Here is a 16520-nt window from a genome sequence, read left to right as displayed (position 1 = left end):
TTAGCAGACGTTGCCATAGCCCCTTCTGCCATAGCAGCCCAGGCCTCCCAGCCCATAGCCAAATCCACGGCCATAGCCAAGGCCGTAGCCACCAAAGCCACCAAATCCGCCAGAGATGGGCTGTCCCTGCACACTGAGCTCAGTGCCCACGGCAGCCGAGGAGGTGGATCCAACGGCGGTGTTCTGGGGGAAGGAGGTCATGATGGGTCCTGGCAGGGTGACCAGCACAGGGGAAGGGTTGATGATGACGTGAGAATCCTGGCATTGCAGGGCACAGGGCTCGTTGCAGCTGTTGGCCAGTGGGGTGGGTCCGCAGGGACTGCAGAGGCTGTTGCAGGCCATGGGTGTGGTGTGGAGTGTCCTGGAAGAGAGAAGGGTGAGGCAGGGCAGAGGTGTGGGCAATGATGCAGGGGAATGATGGAGTGTGGAGGGTGTTGTGGGTCTATGGGGAGGCATGAGGGCCACTGAGGCTGGGGCTGAGGGTGCTGGAAGAGAGGGCCCAGGGGTGCAGGAGCAGGAGGATCAGGGTCGTGAGGCTCACCTGGTTGTCAGCAGGAGCAAGAGGAGAAGGTGTCAGGAGAAGTGTGTGAGGGAGAGAGGCTCTGGGCTGGCTTTTATGCAGGTTCTGGATGGGCAACAGCGTTGTCCCATGGCCTTGGGGCATTTTTGAGGTGGCAGCTTTTGGCTGTCCCAGCCTGCTGAGTCATGAGGTGGGGAATGTTCTCCTTCATCCATTTCCACAATTCCTTATCCTGCTCTTGAAGCTGTGTCCATTTGACCTTGGCAGCAGCTTCTAACTGGGAGTTGGTATTTGGGAGTATTTGACTGTTCTGTGTGTGTCAGGGACGGGTGAATAAACAGCCAGCACCCAGGGAAGGTGATATGTCATCAGTGAGGTCATCTTGTGGCAGTTGTGTTCTGTGGTTTGTGGGTGCCTGGGACTCTGTTCTGTGCTGCTGGATGTCCATCAGTCATTGTGTTGCACCCAGGAATGCTGAGGGAGCTGCTGATGTCCTCGGAAGGTCACTCTGCAATAACTTGGAAAGGTCACAGTTCCTGAGAGCCCTTCATGATAGAGGAAAGAAATCTCCTCTAGTCTGTGTTTTCAATGATATCAAGAAACAGGATCAGGGAAACATGAGGCAATCCGGGGTTGAACTTCCTCCATTGTACTTGTATTTTGAAATATATACAATTTACACAACAATATACTCTGTCATTCAAAGTGTATTCCTTGACCTCATTCAGGAATCCAATAAACAACAAACGGGGACCAATCCCTTTTTTTCCCAGGCTGCTCTGTGACATCAATTCCTTTTTTCCGCGTTCAAGCCACAAGTTTTCATAACTTATAATTAGTAAGTCCCAATGTGTTGTTCCTATGAGTAAAACCCAATAATTACTAACGGACAGCCAGTAAGCTCCTCTTTCCTTTTGTGTCACGGAGCAGTTGTTCCTCTGTGGAATTGTGCAATTTCATGTTCTGCTCCTGAGGCAATCTCCATCGGACCTTGGTGGTAGGCTAAGTTGCAAAAATTAGAGACCAAGGTGTTGATTGTGAGTGTCACAACTCATAGAAGATTCAACCACAGCTTAGGAGATTTGAGGTGTCACCACTGAGGTCATTCTATGGCATATTGACAACATGTCCCATTTGCGTTTTTGCCTCCCGCCTGAAAGAAATTCCAGCTCTTTCCACTTCTCATCTAAAGGATCCTCCACTCCCATCAGTGCCATGGTCTCTTGGCCAACCATGTCCGAGGCCTTGTTCCACTGAGGAGCCCCAACAGTGGTGTAGAACAGGATGTTCAACTCCCATAACCTGCCTGTATTTCTTTTCCTAATTCTGTCCTGGTAACTGCTGGAGTTTTCACAGCCAAGGCTACATGGCCACCTCATGATCCATTTATGGAATTTCAGCCCAGAGCAGTGACCATATCCAAGGTTGCAGAGAAGTAGGTTTGAACAGAAGGAATGGCTGGGGGTTGCGTGAAGACATGAAATAACACCCAAATTCCTGTAGGCTTTGTTTGCCTCTTCAACATTCAAAACAAACCAGCTCCAATCCATTGACCTCTGTTTCTCCCAATTGAAATATGCAGTCAAGGTCAAATGGACACTGACTCAGGGGAAGAACATAAAATTGCAGAAAATCAGGAAGGAAAACAGTCCCCACCTCATGACTCACCAGGCTGGGCCAGCCAAGAATGCCCCAAAACTGCCTCAAAAATGCCCCAAGGCCATGGGACAAGGCTGTCCTGCCCCTCCAGGACCAGCATAAATACCAGCACAGAGCCTCTATCCCTCACACACTTCTACTGACTTCTCCTCGTGCTCCTGCTGACAGTCAGGTGAGACTCAAGCTTCTGACCCTCCTGCTCCTGCACCCCTGGCCCCGCTCTTCCAGCACGCTCAGGCCCAGTCTCAGCAGCACTCATGCCTCCCCACAGCCCCACTACAGCCTCCACACTCCCTCATCCTGCTGACACTTCATCCCTCACACCCCCACACCCCTACCCTGCTTTATCCTCCTGTCTTCCAGGCACCCTCCACACCACACCCATGGCCTGCTACAACCGCTGCAGTCCCTGCGGACCCACCCCGCTGGCCAACAGCTGCAACGAGCCCTGTGCCCTGCAATGCCAGGATTCCCACGTCATCATCGACCCTTCCCCTGTGCTGGTCACCCTGCCAGGACCCATCATGACCTCCTTCCCCCAGAACACTGCCGTCGGATCCACCTCCTCGGCTGCCGTGGGCACTGAGCTCAGTGTGCAGGGACAGCCCATCTCTGGTGGCTTTGGTGGATTTGGTGGATTTGGCTATGGCCGTGGATTTGGCTACGGCCTGGGAGGCCTGGGCTGCTATGGCAGAAGGGGCGGCTACATCTGCTAAGGGCCCTCAGCTACACCCCTGACACCACCACCTCAGGAGTCTGCAAAAACTGCAAGCCAAGCACCTTGGCTGATGGTCACTGTACTTGCATCTTACACTGCATCCCTTCCACTTTGTTCTCCTGCCTGTTCCTTTGCCTCAATAAACTTTTCTGCATCAAAACCCAAGAAGCCTCCTGTTCTTTTTTAATTCAAATGGTCTCACATCCTCACTGAGTACATTCCACAGCTCAGCAGGACACAGGACTACATGGATTAGACCAAAAATACCTTCCCTCACAAGTATGTCAAAATAACCAATAACAGAGTCTGGCATGGGAAGCAGAGGAGGGAACACCTTCCACAATCTGTCACACACATCTCAGATGATACACCAGAGACTTGGACACATCAATCCTCTCCTGGGTACAGCTCTGGTAAAGCCTTTCCATGCCAGTGAACACTTGACAAACTTTTACCAGCCGGTCTCTTGAACCCTTGCAGCAAACTGAGGAACTACGTCAACCACTCTGTCAGGAAATCTGGAGTGCAAGTGCTTTAACTCTCTCCTCCAGCAGAGCCAGCAAGAGCAGCCTTTCCAGCACCATGGACAGCTCAGTGATAGGTCTCTCATGACAGACACTCCAACACATTTTACACTCTGTGGCCACCCTCACAATGAAAGATTCTTGTATTCTTTGCCCAAGGTGTTCCATTTTGTTTCACTTGTGCCCTTGCTGTGAGCAAGCCCTGCACATGAGTACTGCTGAGAACAGCCGGGCTCCCTTGTCTTCATCCGCCACCACCAGGCTTTTGCACACACTGATAACATCCCCCAATCCATCCTTGTCCATCGTGAGTCCCAACTGTCTCAGACTATCCTCTAGGAATGATTCTCCAACCCCTTTGAAGTCTTGTTGTCCTGAACTGGTCTGGATTCACAAAATCTACTTCATTTTCACACTGGGGAGCCCAGGACTGCCCACAACACCTCACATGGGACCTCACCAGGGCTGAACAGACAGTTCACTTCTCTCTGCTTGGTCATACACTTTCCCCATCCTAACCTGGACACTTGCATTCCCTTTTCTCACACAGGGACACCTCTTGCTCCATTTTTTCTCAACCACAACCACAAAACAAAGGCTTTTTCATAGAAGAAAAAAATTGTTCTGACCGACACTCAGGCATTCCTTCTTACCTGGGATGACTTCTCCCAGCAAACAGCCCTTGGCAGAACCCCATTCTGCCCTGACTGAACCCCATCAGATGTCCAGCACCTCTCAGGTTTTCTGTGTTGGCCCAATGGATCCAATTCCTGGCCTACAGCACTGGGGACTTGCTGCCATCTGGACTTTGGGACACTCACCACAAGCCCCTGGGTCCAGTCCTTCAGACTTTTCTCAGATGTCCATGCTGGGCACTGATACAACCCGGACTTGTCTGGGTTGTTTTTGAGGATCATGCAATGCTCACCTGCAACAATCCTGGGCAGCCTCCAAATCCTCCTTCTGACAATCAAAAGTGGCCTCATGCTTTGGCACACAGCCCATGTAAAAATCCAAATGGTCCCAGATATCAAAAGCTTAAAAATAAGAGGAGCATCAAGACACGCACAGAGCACAGTCAAGAGGAAAGGTCAGGTTTAGTGTCAGGCTTAGTCAGATGGGATCAGTGTGGGGAGGGATGAAATGTGAAGGAAGGAGAAACACCTCCAGCACAGCTGTGAATTCCAGAGCAGCCTGACAGGGCTGGGAGGGAATGGGGCCCCTCTTAAAAAAACATCCACAAACCACAGCACATAAATGTCACACGGTGACCTCGCTGATGACACCCCAGTGCTCCAATGTTTTGGTTGTTTACTCTGCCCTCCCTGACATGAACTTTCCATGCACATCCTCCCAAATACCTACTCACATTTAAAAACAGCTGCCAAGGTGAGAAGGAAAAGGAGTCAAGAGCAGGACATGGAATCATAGAATTCCATAAAGAAATACCCACATGATGACAGAAAAGGAAAAATGAGTTTGCTGAGCATCAGCAAATTATTGGGTTTTGCTCACAGGAACAAAATATAAAGACTTACATGTTATACCTCATCCCTTTAATGTGGAATAAATGAAGTCATGTCACAGACAAGCTGGGTAAAAAAGCGATCAGGCCAGCTTTACTGATTCTTTGGGTTTTTTAATTTCTGAATGAGGTCAAGACATAGACTTTAATTGGCTGAGTACATTGGCATGTAAAGTTGAGAATTCTATATGGACCTGAAAAATGGAACAAATTCAGCGTGAACAACCTCTCCTTTTCCAGATGCTGTCACTTCATCTGACTGAAGACACAAGGAGATGGGCTCCCTTTCATTCATCAGAAGCAGCTCCTAGGTATGAAGACCTTTCCAAGTTATTGCAGAGTGACATTCTGAGGACATCAGCAGCTCCCTCAGCATTCCTGGGTGCAACACAATGACTGATGGACACCCAGAGGCAAAGAATAGGGCCCAGTCATCAGAAGGAACCCACAAACCACAGAACATCAGAGCCACAAAATTACCTTACCTGATGACATTGCAGTTCTCTGGGGTTCTGGTTGTTTATTCATTCCTCCCTGACACACATGAAACAATCAAAATCCTCCCAAAGACCAGCTCTCCCTTTAAGTGGCCACCAAGGTGAGATGGACACAGCCCCAAGGGAAGGACACAGAATTGCAGAATTGCATAAAGAAAAATGCTCCCCACGTCAGGACTCATCAAACAAGAACTGCAGCCTACAAAATGCCCCAAGGCCATGGGACAAAGCTGCCCCGCCCCTCCAGAACCAGCATAAAAGCCGGCCCAGAGTCTCTCACCCTCACACACTTCTCCTCAGGCCTTCTCCTCCTGCTCCTGCAGACTACCAGGTGAGCCTCAAGCTTTGACCAGCCTCAGCAGCCCTCATGCCTCCCCACAGCCCCACTACAGCCTCCATACTCCATCACCTCCTGCACCCCCACATCCCTGCCCTGCCTCATGCCCCTCTCTTCCAGGCACCCTCCACACCACACCCATGGCCTGCTACAACCGCTGCAGTCCCTGCGGACCCACCCCGCTGGCCAACAGCTGCAACGAGCCCTGTGCCCTGCAATGCCAGGATTCCCGCGTCATCATCGACCCTTCCCCTGTGCTGGTCACCCTGCCAGGACCCATCATGACCTCCTTCCCCCAGAACACCGCCGTCGGATCCACCTCCTCGGCTGCCGTGGGCACTGAGCTCAATGCCCAGGGACAGCCCATCTCTGGCGGATTTGGCTTTGGCCTTGGCTACGGCCTGGGAGGCCTGGGCTGCTATGGCAGAAGGGGTGGCTACATCTGCTAAGGACTGGTTCACCACCTTGGGGCTCTTGTAACAGCTCCTGCAATCAGAGCACCTTGCCCGATGGTTGCCCTGCTTGCAACTCGCACCAGATGCCTTCTGTCTTTTTCTCCTCTGTCTTCACTCTTTTCCCTCAATAAAGTTATATTGCATCAAAGCCTGAGAAGTTTCCTCTTCTTTTTGATTCCAAATGAGGATGTCTCACATCCTCACCCAGCACACTGTGAGGCCTTAATAGGCTGTTGGCATAGGGGAAAAAGGCTGGAGCACCTTTCTTGGGACATACATTCCCACCAGTAATCACAAGAATTGCACAGGAAGCAAGGTTGAAGTGTGATCTTCCAGAATGTGTCACAAGCCCATCACCTGCTACACCAAAGGCTTTGTCACACCAATGCTCTCCTGCTCATGGCTCTGAAAAAGCTACTAAGTGCCAGGAGACACTTAACAAACTCTCTTCCCCAGCTGGATCCTCATACCCTCCCTGTAAACTGTCACAAAATCATACATTTTGGGAGGAACACCAGAGAGCAAGAGCTTCATTTCCTACTGCTCGAGTCAGACCAACAAGACCAGGAATTCCAGGACCATGGGCAGTTCCAGTTCTGCATCTCCCAGGACAGACTCCAACACCTTTTCCATACTGTGATCACCCTCACACTGAAAAATGCTTCTCTTCCTTGCCCATGGAATTACATCTGTTTTCACTTGTGTCGTTGCCCTGTTATCCTTCACATGTGCACTGCTGAGGACGGCTGTGATCCCTCATCTTCATTCCCTACCATCAGGAATTTGCACTCACTAGTGACATGCCTTTCTCCATCCTTGTCCCCGGGAGTCACAGATTTCTGAGTCTCATCTGTGAATGATCTCCCAGTCCCTTTAGAATCTTGTTGGCCACAAACTGGTTTTGTTTCTAAGTTCATGATTATCTTCCACTGGGGAGCCCAGAACTGCCCAAACCACACCACATGGGACCCAGTGAGTGCTCTAAAGAGAGGAGGGACCACCTCTCCTGCCTACATGGCAAGAAGTGTCTGAAATCTATCTTCGACACTGATGATGCCTTTTCAACTAAAGCTTCATTGAGATCTTGTGGTCTCTTTGTTCTCCACCAGCACTACAGGGTCCTGCTCAGCAAAGCTGCTTTCCAGATTCTCAGCCCACAGCATGACCCAGGGCCAAGTGCCATTCCTGTCCAGATGCAGAACTTCTCATTTCCCGCTCTTGAAATGCAGGAGATTCCTTTTACACTCAGTCTCCAGGTCTCTCTGACTGGTGGAACAGCCAAGCGGTGCCTCAGACACCCCATCACCTGCCAGCTTGCTGAAGGGGCAACTCTCCAACTGCCCACCTAGAAAGGAAGACTCCAGGCACTCATACCTGGCACAGATGCAAAGCCCAGACCAGCCTGACTGACCTGGGATAATTTGGAGCCCCTCTTCACAACACACACAAAAACTCAAAACTACGAGTTCCATGGGTTCCTCACTGATGACACTCCAACTCTACATAATATTGCTCACATCTTCAGTCCCCTTCGACATGCACCATCAACACCAGCCTTTGGTTTCAGATACCCACACTTTAAAGGAGGAATGACTGCAGTAGAAGGGGCAGTTCCGCATGCACAGCACAGCTGCAAATCCAATACCAGCCAGACAGGGCTGGGAGGGAATGGGGCCCTCTTCATAACACACCCACAAATTAAACCACACAAGTGCCACAAAATGACCTCACTGATGACACCCATAGTTTTCCGAGGCTTTTTTTGCATATTCTGGTTTCTCTGACACACATTTTCCATGCCAATGCTCCCAAATACCAACATTCACTTTAAAGATGCCACCAAGGTCAGATGGACATGGTCTCCTTAGAGCAAGACGTGACACGGCAGAATTGTGGGGAGGAAAACACTCCTCACATCATGACTTGCCAGTCTGGGCCTGGCAGAACCCGTAACCTGCAAAATGCCCCAAGGCCATGGGACAAGGCTGTCCCACCCTTCCAGGACCAGCATAAAAGCCGGTCCAGAGTCTCTCTCTCTCACAAGCTCCTCCTGACTCCTTCTACTCCTGTTCCTCCTGACAACCAGGTGAGCCTCAATCCCCTGGCCTGCCTGCTCCTGCACCCCTGGCCCCCCTTTTCCAGCACATTCAGCCCCAGCCTCCCCACAGACCCTCCAACAGCCTCCACACTGCTTCACCCCTCGCACCCCCACACCCCTGCTCTGCCTCACCCTCTCTCTTCCAGGCACCTCCACACCACACCCATGGCCTGCAACAGCCTCTGCAGTCCCTGTGGACCCACCCCGCTGGCCAACAGCTGCAACGAGCCCTGTGCCCTGCAATGCCAGGATTCCCGCGTCATCATCAACCCTTCCCCTGTGATGGTCACCTTGCCAGGACCCATCATGACCTCCTTCCCCCAGAACACCGCCGTCGGATCCACCTCCTCCGCTGCTCTGGGCACTGAGCTCAATGTCCAGGGACAGCCCATCTCTGGCGGATTTGGTGGCTTTGGCCTTGGCTACGGCCTGGGAGGCCTGGGCTGCTATGGCAGAAGGGGCTATGGCTCCATCTGCTAAGGGCCCTCAGCACCACCCCTGACACCACCAGCCCTGGGCTGTGGCTACACCTCCTGCAAGCAAAGCACCTTGGCTGATGGTCTCTCTACTTGCGCTTCACACTGGATCACTTCTGCCTCTTTATCGTGCCTTTTAACTCTTTTGCCTCAATAAAGTTTTCCTGCATCAGATCCTGACATGTCTCATCATCTTTATAAATTCCCGTGGTCTCAGATCCTCACCTCACACAGTGTCAGACAGGGCATTGGGGTGAACGGAAAAAGGGCACAACCTATTTCTTAGTAAATATGTCACCACAATTAAGAACCAAGACTGGCACAGGAAGCACGGGATTGGGAGGACTTTCCAGGACCTGGCACAAGCCCATCACCTGCTACACCAGTGTTTTGACACATTGATGGTCTTCTGAGCGCAGCTCTGATAGACTGTCTCCATGCCAGCACACACTTGACAAAGTGTGAGTTCCCAGCAGAACTCTTGAAACCTCTCAGCAGAGTCACAAAATCATCCACTTGGGCAGGAACTCTAGGATGCAAGTGCTTCATTCCCCTCAGCTCGAGAAAGACTAACAAGAGTGGGATTTCAAGAACCATGGACAGTTCAGGTTTGGCTCTCTCAGGACAGCGACTCCACCCTGTCTTCCGCTCTTTGTCCAACCTCAAATTGAAAAATTTTTCCCTTCTTTGCCCATTGAATTTCATCTGTTTTCACTTGTGTCTTTGCCCACTTTTCCTGCATGGTTTCATTACTGTGGATAAATGGATTCCCTTGACTTCATTCCTGCCATCTGGGATTTTCATACATTGATGACACCCCACTGTCCATCCTTGTCTCCTGGGAGTCCCAGCTCTCCCAACCTCTCTTCTATGACAGACTTTCCAGCCCTTTCAGTATGTTGGTTGTCCTGTATTTTTGTGAATTAAATTTCCCTAATAGGAAACTAAACCTCCACTAGAGAAACTAAAGTTCATTCCCTCTTCTCCACAGCTTGGTGAAAGGGAAACAAGACTGGTGTTAAAAAATTTCCATTCAGACGATTTCAGACAGCAATAAGGTCGATCCTCTTCCTCTGAAAATTGAACATCCCCGGTTTTTTCAGCTTCTTCTCACCTGCCTTGTTCTCCTTTTCCTTCAGCTGCTTTCCTTTCCATGTGTCAGTCAGAACATGGCACTGTGACCCCACGGGGTGACCTTGCTGGGCCCAGCTGAGACAACTGCTATGGATCAACCAGCACTGGACTTTGGGGAGCTTGAGTGACCTTCATAAATCTCAGGCATTGCTTTCCCATCTCCATGGAGAAAGGCCTGCCATATAGATCGGGCAGGAGAGATGGAGCCAAGGCAGGCAGGAATGCACTGGAAGGAGCAGCCCCTCAGCCCCAGAACGCCTGCAAAGCCCAGACCAGCCTGACATGGCTGGCAGGGAATGGGGCCCCTCTTCACAACACACACAAAAATCACAGCACAGCAGTATCACAGGGTGACATCAGTGATGCCACCCCACCTCTCCCAAGCTTCGGTAATGTCTTCACCCCACCCTGACATGCACCATCAACAGCAGTTTTTAACCTCCAATAATCACAGTTAAAAGCTGCAGTCAAGGTCAGATGGACACAGACTCAAGAGAAGGACATGGAATAACAGAATTCCAAAAACAAACACCTGCACCATGACAGGGAAAGAAAGATGATGTTGCCGACCAGAGCTAGTAATTATTTGGTTTTGCTCACAGGAACACAATGTTAAAGGATACAAGTTATGAAACCATATGACCTTCATGTGGAGTAAGACAACTGATGTCACAGACCTACCTGAGCACCCATTTCTTGTGTGTTTAATGAGTTTCTTAATGAGGTCAAGGAATACAATTTAAATGACATAGTGCATTATCATGCAGATTTGAGAATTCCAAAAGGGCCATAACTCTGGAACAAGTTCAGCCTGAACAGTCTCTCCTTTTCCAGATTTTCTCCCATTGCATTCAAGGCAGAATGCCACAAGCTCTCTTTAATCCTTCAGGCACTCCCAGGCACTGGGACCTTGCCAAGCTACAACACAGGGACCTTCCCAGGACATCAGCAGCTCCCTCAGCATTCCTGGGTGTAACACAATGACTGATGGACATCCAGTGGCATAGAACAGAGTCCCAGTCTTCACAAGGCACTGACAAAGCACAGCACACAAATGCCACAAAATTACTTCACTGAGGACATTGTAGTTCCCCAGGGCTAAGACTGCTTATTCAGTCCTCCCTTACAAACATTAATAAATAAATACTCCCAAATACCAACTCCTGATTGAAAGCTGCAGCCAATGTCAGATGGTCACTGACTCAAAGAGCTGGACATGGAATTGCAGAGTTGTGGGAACAAAAACACTCCGCACCTCATGACGCAGCAGGATAGGTCAGCCAAGAATTACCGCCTGCCAAATGCCCCAAGGCCATGGGACAAGGCTGTCCCGCCTCTCCAGGAGCAGCATAAAAGCCAGCCCAGAGCCTCTCTCCCTCACACACTTCTTCTCAAGCCTTCTCCTCCTGCCGACAACCAGGTGAGACTCAATCCCCTGACCCTCCTTCTCCTGAAACTCTCACCCCTCTCATCTCTTACAGTCAGCCCCAGCCACTGCAGCACTCATGCCTCCCCACAGCCACAAAACAGCCTCCACACTCCCTCACTCTCCTGCATCATTGCTCACACCTCTGCCCTGCCTCATCCTCTCTCTTCCAGGCACCCTCCACATCACACCCATGGCCTGCTACAACCGCTGCAGTCCCTGCGGACCCACCCCGCTGGCCAACAGCTGCAACGAGCCCTGTGCCCTGCAATGCCAGGATTCCCGCGTCATCATCGACCCTTCCCCTGTGCTGGTCACCCTGCCAGGACCCATCATGACCTCCTTCCCCCAGAACACCGCCGTCGGATCCACCTCCTCGGCTGCCGTGGGCACTGAGCTCAGTGCGCAGGGACAGCCCATCTCTGGTGGATTTGGTGGCTTTGGTGGCTTTGGCTATGGCCGTGGATTTGGCTATGGGCTGGGAGGCCTGGGCTGCTATGGCAGGAGGGGCTATGGCTACATCTGCTAAGGGCCCTCAGCCCCACCCCTGTCACCACCAGCTCCATGCTCTGCCAACAGCTCCTGCAAGCAAAGCACCTCAGCTGATGGTTGCCCTACTTCTACCTCAGGCCCCATCCTTTAAAATACTTTCTTCTGTTGTTTCTTTTGTTTTGTTTTGTTTTTTGACTTAGTAAAGATTTCCTGCATCAAAGCAAAGCCTGATGTGTCTCCTCATCTTTACTCATTGTTCTGAATTCCAGTGGTGTCACCTCCTTACCCAACACACTGCCAGGAATAAAGAGACTGTTGGACTGAATGGAAAAAAGTCTCAAACCTTTCTTAGAAAATGCATCTCCACCAGTAGTAATCAAGACTGGTATGGGAACCATGGATTGAGGGGAGACACAAACCCATCACCTACCACACCAAATGCTTTGACACAACAAATCTCTCTTGCTTATGGCTCTTTTCAGGTCTTTCTGGGCCAGTACACACTTGACAAACTGTCTTCCCAGCAGGACTCCCTAACCCTCCCCCCAAAAATAGGAACAACATAATCCAATTTGGCAGGGACTTTGGAGTGCAATTGCTTCATTCTCTTCTGCTCGATCGTAGCCAGCAAGAGTCGGATTTCCAGGACCTTGGACAGTTCAGAGCTGGCTCTCCCAGAACCGATACTCGACCACCTCTTTTACTCTGGGACAAACCTCGTACTGAAAAAGGTTTTCTGCCTTTCCCAGGGAATTCCATCTGTTTTCACTTGTGCCTTTCCCTCTTGTCCTGCATGTGTGCACTGCTGAGAGCAGCCAGGGTCCTTTGACTTCACCCTCAGCAATTAGGAATTTGTGCACACCGATGACATCCCTATGTCCAGCCTTGTCCTCTGGGAATCCCACCTCTCACATTCTCTCCTCTGGGAAAGATTCTCAAGGCCCTTTAAAATCTTTTGGGCCCTGAACTGGTGTAAATTCACCAAATCTACTTCATTTACATGTGGGAAGCCCAGAACTGCTGAGAACACCTCACATGGGATTTCGCCAGTGCTCAGGAGACACCAAGAGTCACTTCCTCCTGTTTCATCACAACACTGTTCCCAATCTGGACCTGAAGACTTGGGGTCCCTTTTCCCCACAATGATACAGGGACACCTCCTGCTCCACTTTTTTTTCACCCAGAAACACAAGGGCGATTTCTCAGAAGAAAACTATTCTTACCTTTGATGCTCATACATTCCTTCCTACCTGGGACGACTCCTCCCAACAAACAGCTCTTGGCAGATGCCCTTGCTGAGCTTCAGCATCAGATTTTCAGGGTTGCCCCAGTGGATCCAGCTCCTGGGCTACAGCACTGGGGACTTGCTGCCATCTGGACTTTTGGACACTGACCACAAACCTCCAGGTCCAGCCCCTCAGACCTTTCTCAGGCCACCACTGTGGGCCCTGACACAACCTGGACTAGCCTGGTTGTCAAAGATCATGAAATGCTCACCTGCAACAACCCTGGGTGACCTCCCAATTCTTGTTCTGACAACCACAACTGGTCTGAGCCCTTTGCATCCATCCCAAGTTGGGACCTAAATCACCCCGGATAGCAAAAGCTTACAGGCAAGAGGACCACCAAGATATCCACAGAGCAGAGTGAACAGGAAAAGTCAGGTGTCGCAGACATTTCTTCAAAGAAATCCTTTCTTTCAGATTTCTACGTCTTCTGGAGGGCAGAGACCTCCGAAGAGAAGGTAAACAATTCTTATCAGCTGCTGTGAAATGTAATGGGATGCACCTTGATTGGCTTATGCTTCTTGTTTATAATTAAGGGCCAATCACAAAGTGTAAGCCAGGGACTCAGTCCTTGGGCACAACTTTGTTGTAGTTTCTTTCTATCGATTCTTAGCCTAGCCTAGCAGCTCTGCAAACCTCACTCTTTATTCTATTTAGTATAGTAATAATGTATTATATATGATACATAATAAATCAGCCTTCTGATTCAAGAAACAAGATTCACCGTCTCTCTCTCACCAGCAGCGACCCACACAGGATGCTGTAATATTCAGGTCTAGTGTCAGGCTTAGGTGGGATCAAGGTGGGGAGCAACAAATGAGAGGGAAGGGGCAACACCTTCAGCACATCACAGAGCAGCCTGATGGGGCTGGGAGGGAATGGGGCTCCTCATCACAGCACATCCATAAAACAGAGCACAGGAGTGACACGGGGTCATTTCACTGATGACACCACACCTCTCCTAAATTTTGGCTGTTTATTGGGCCCAGCCTAACACCCATCTTCCATGCAAACCCTCTCAAATATCAACTTGCGCTTAAAAGCTGCTGTCAAGGTTAGATGGACAAGGCCTCAAGAGTATGACATGGAATCATAGAATTTAATGAAGAAATGCCTATACCATAACAAAGAAGGAAAGAGGAGTACGCTGACCGTAATTATTGGTTTTTGCTGAGAGGAACACAGTATTAAGTAAGACTTAAGGGATAAAAGATATGAAACCTGAGAGCTTGAATGCAGAATAAAAGAATTGGAGTCACAGACCAGCCATGATAAAAACAGGATTAAACACTCTTGACTGGTGGGTTTCTTTGATTTCTTAATGATATTAGGATATACACTTAAAATTAAAGAATTTGCTGTCGTGTAATTCTCTGAAACCCAAATGGACCTTAAAAATGAAGCAAATCCATCCTGACGAGGACCTGGTTTTCCAGTTCTGTCTCTTGATCTCATTCAAGACACAAAGGGATGAGTCCAGTCTTCAAAATAAACCACAGCACACAAGTGCCACAAAATGACCTCAGTGATGACATCACACCTCTCCTGGGCTCTGGTTGTTTATTCAACCCTCCCTGACAGGTGCTGAACAATCACATCCTCCCAAACACCAACTCTCACTCTAAAGCTGCCGCCAAGGTCAGATGGACACAGACTCAAGAGCAGGACATGGAATTGCAGAATGGCATAAAAGAAACCACTCCTCACCTCATGACTCACCAGGCTGGGCCAGCCAAGAGCTGCTGCCTCAAAAATGCCCCAAGGCCATGGGACAAGGCTGTCCCGCCCCTCCAGAACCAGCATAAAAGCCAGCCCGGAGCCTCTCTCCCTCACACACTTCTCCTCAAGCCTTCTACTTCTGCTCCTGCAGACTACCAGGTGAGACTCAAACCCCGACCCTTCTGCTCCTTCACCCCTGACTCGTCTGTTTCAACAGGCTCTGCCCCAGACTCTGCAGACCTCATGCCTCCCCACAGCCCCACAACAGACTCCACACTCCATCACTCTCCACCATCACTGCCCCTCAGACTCCCACACCCCTGTCCTGCCTCACACCTCTCTCTTCCAGGCACCCTCCACACCACACCCATGGCCTGCAACAGCCTCTGCAGTCCCTGCGGACCCACCCCGCTGGCCAACAGCTGCAACGAGCCCTGTGCCCTGCAATGCCAGGATTCCCGCGTCATCATCAACCCTTCCCCTGTGCTGGTCACCCTGCCAGGACCCATCATGACCTCCTTCCCCCAGAACACCGCCGTCGGATCCACCTCCTCCGCTGCTCTGGGCACTGAGCTCAATGCCCAGGGACAGCCCATCTCTGGCGGATTTGGCTTTGGCCTTGGCTACGGCCTGGGAGGCCTGGGCTGCTATGGCAGAAGGGGCTATGGCTCCATCTGCTAAGGGCCCTCAGCACCACCCCTGACACCACCAGCTCCATGCTCTGCCAACAGCTCCTGCAAGCAAAGCACCTCAGCTGATGGTTGCCCTGCTTGCAGCTCACACCACCTCCTTTCTCACTTCTTTCTCCTGCCTTGTAATTCTTTTCTTCAATAAAGTTTTCCTGGAATATAGCCTCACATCTCCTCCTCTTTTGTTCTGCCATGGCTCTTGCAACTTCCCATGCTCAAAGTCAAGGGTCAACAACCCATCGGTGTGTGTGGAAAAGGGGCCACAAGACCTCTCTTGGGATGTCTGTCAACAGCAGAACCAGCCACTGGGCTTCCAGAATGCAGCACAGACCCTTCCTTTTCCCAAAACCTTGGACACACTGATGCACTTGTGCCCATATCCCCAGCACAACCTCCCGATGGCAGCACACATTTATCCAACTCTTCTCCACCGGGGCTCTCTGAACATTCCAGCAATGGAATCCAGGAGTGCACAAGGAACACAGGGAAATCCATTAGTTCAAACCAACCTGATCCCCAGACAAATCAACCACCCTTTTCTCAGCTGCCCCTCACAGAAATGGCTCTGTCAATTCTTCACCAACATCCTTGTTCTTCTTTGGACATCCTCAAGCCCCTGAATGTCTTTCTTGCTCTGAGGGGCCTAAAACAGAACTCAGATTCAGGGAGTGGCCTCACCAGTACCCAATACAATGGACAGTCACTACAGTGGTCCTGCTGGTCCCACTACAGGTAATACAAGCCAGGATGCCACTGGCTTTTGTGGCCACCTGGGAACACATTGGATCATGTTCAGCTATTGTCAACCAGCACCTCCAGATCCTTTTCCCATTGGCAGCTTCCTAGTCACTCCTTCCCAAGTCTGGAGATTTAAGTCTTTACTAAATTCCAAGTAAAAATCATCCACAGCCTTTTCCTCACTTACTAAGGAGGTCACATTGACACCTCAGGTGATGAGGCTGGCC

The 16520-nt window shown here is 50.5% G+C and overlaps 2 protein-coding genes and 4 pseudogenes across 2 annotated transcripts; 5 read left to right on the top strand and 1 right to left on the bottom strand.

Moving 5' to 3' along the window:
- Nucleotides 1-664, bottom strand: LOC131081105 (feather beta keratin-like). The gene is made up of 2 exons (XM_058019967.1): nucleotides 541-664; nucleotides 1-350 (listed from the first exon to the last, which is right to left on the bottom strand). The coding sequence occupies exons 1-2, from the start codon at nucleotides 662-664 to the stop codon at nucleotides 1-3; spliced, it is 474 nt and encodes a 157-aa protein (XP_057875950.1).
- A 1565-nt stretch (nucleotides 665-2229) lies between these two features.
- On the top strand, nucleotides 2230-2895 carry LOC131081114 (feather beta keratin-like; annotated as a pseudogene).
- A 2754-nt stretch (nucleotides 2896-5649) lies between these two features.
- Nucleotides 5650-6229, top strand: LOC131085984 (feather beta keratin-like; annotated as a pseudogene).
- A 2269-nt stretch (nucleotides 6230-8498) lies between these two features.
- On the top strand, nucleotides 8499-8813 carry LOC131093407 (feather beta keratin-like). Its single transcript, XM_058040570.1, has one exon. The coding sequence runs from the start codon at nucleotides 8499-8501 to the stop codon at nucleotides 8811-8813; it is 315 nt and encodes a 104-aa protein (XP_057896553.1).
- Nucleotides 8814-11244: 2431 nt separating this feature from the next.
- Nucleotides 11245-11898, top strand: LOC131087594 (feather beta keratin-like; annotated as a pseudogene).
- A 3002-nt stretch (nucleotides 11899-14900) lies between these two features.
- LOC131085910 (feather beta keratin-like) lies at nucleotides 14901-15547 on the top strand (annotated as a pseudogene).
- Nucleotides 15548-16520: the final 973 nt, after the last annotated feature.

The sequence above is a fragment of the Melospiza georgiana genome, chromosome 1 (genome assembly GCF_028018845.1).
Source record: "Melospiza georgiana isolate bMelGeo1 chromosome 1, bMelGeo1.pri, whole genome shotgun sequence".
Lineage (NCBI taxonomy): Eukaryota > Metazoa > Chordata > Aves > Passeriformes > Passerellidae > Melospiza > Melospiza georgiana.
The sequence above is the reverse complement of the archived record's forward strand: the minus strand, read 5'-3'. Positions and strand labels throughout refer to the sequence as shown.

What these genes read in the sequence shown, in the direction of transcription:
- LOC131093407 (XM_058040570.1), top strand. Translation starts at nt 8,499, where the DNA reads ATGGCCTGCAACAGCCTCTGCAGTCCCTGTGGACCCACCCCGCTGGCC.
- LOC131081105 (XM_058019967.1), bottom strand. Translation starts at nt 664, where the DNA reads ATGCCCCAAGGCCATGGGACAACGCTGTTGCCCATCCAGAACCTGCAT. An exon ending in TGCTCCTGCTGACAACCAGG is followed by an intron (nt 351 to 540) that starts TGAGCCTCACGA and finishes GGACACTCCACA; the next exon opens with CCACACCCATGGCCTGCAAC.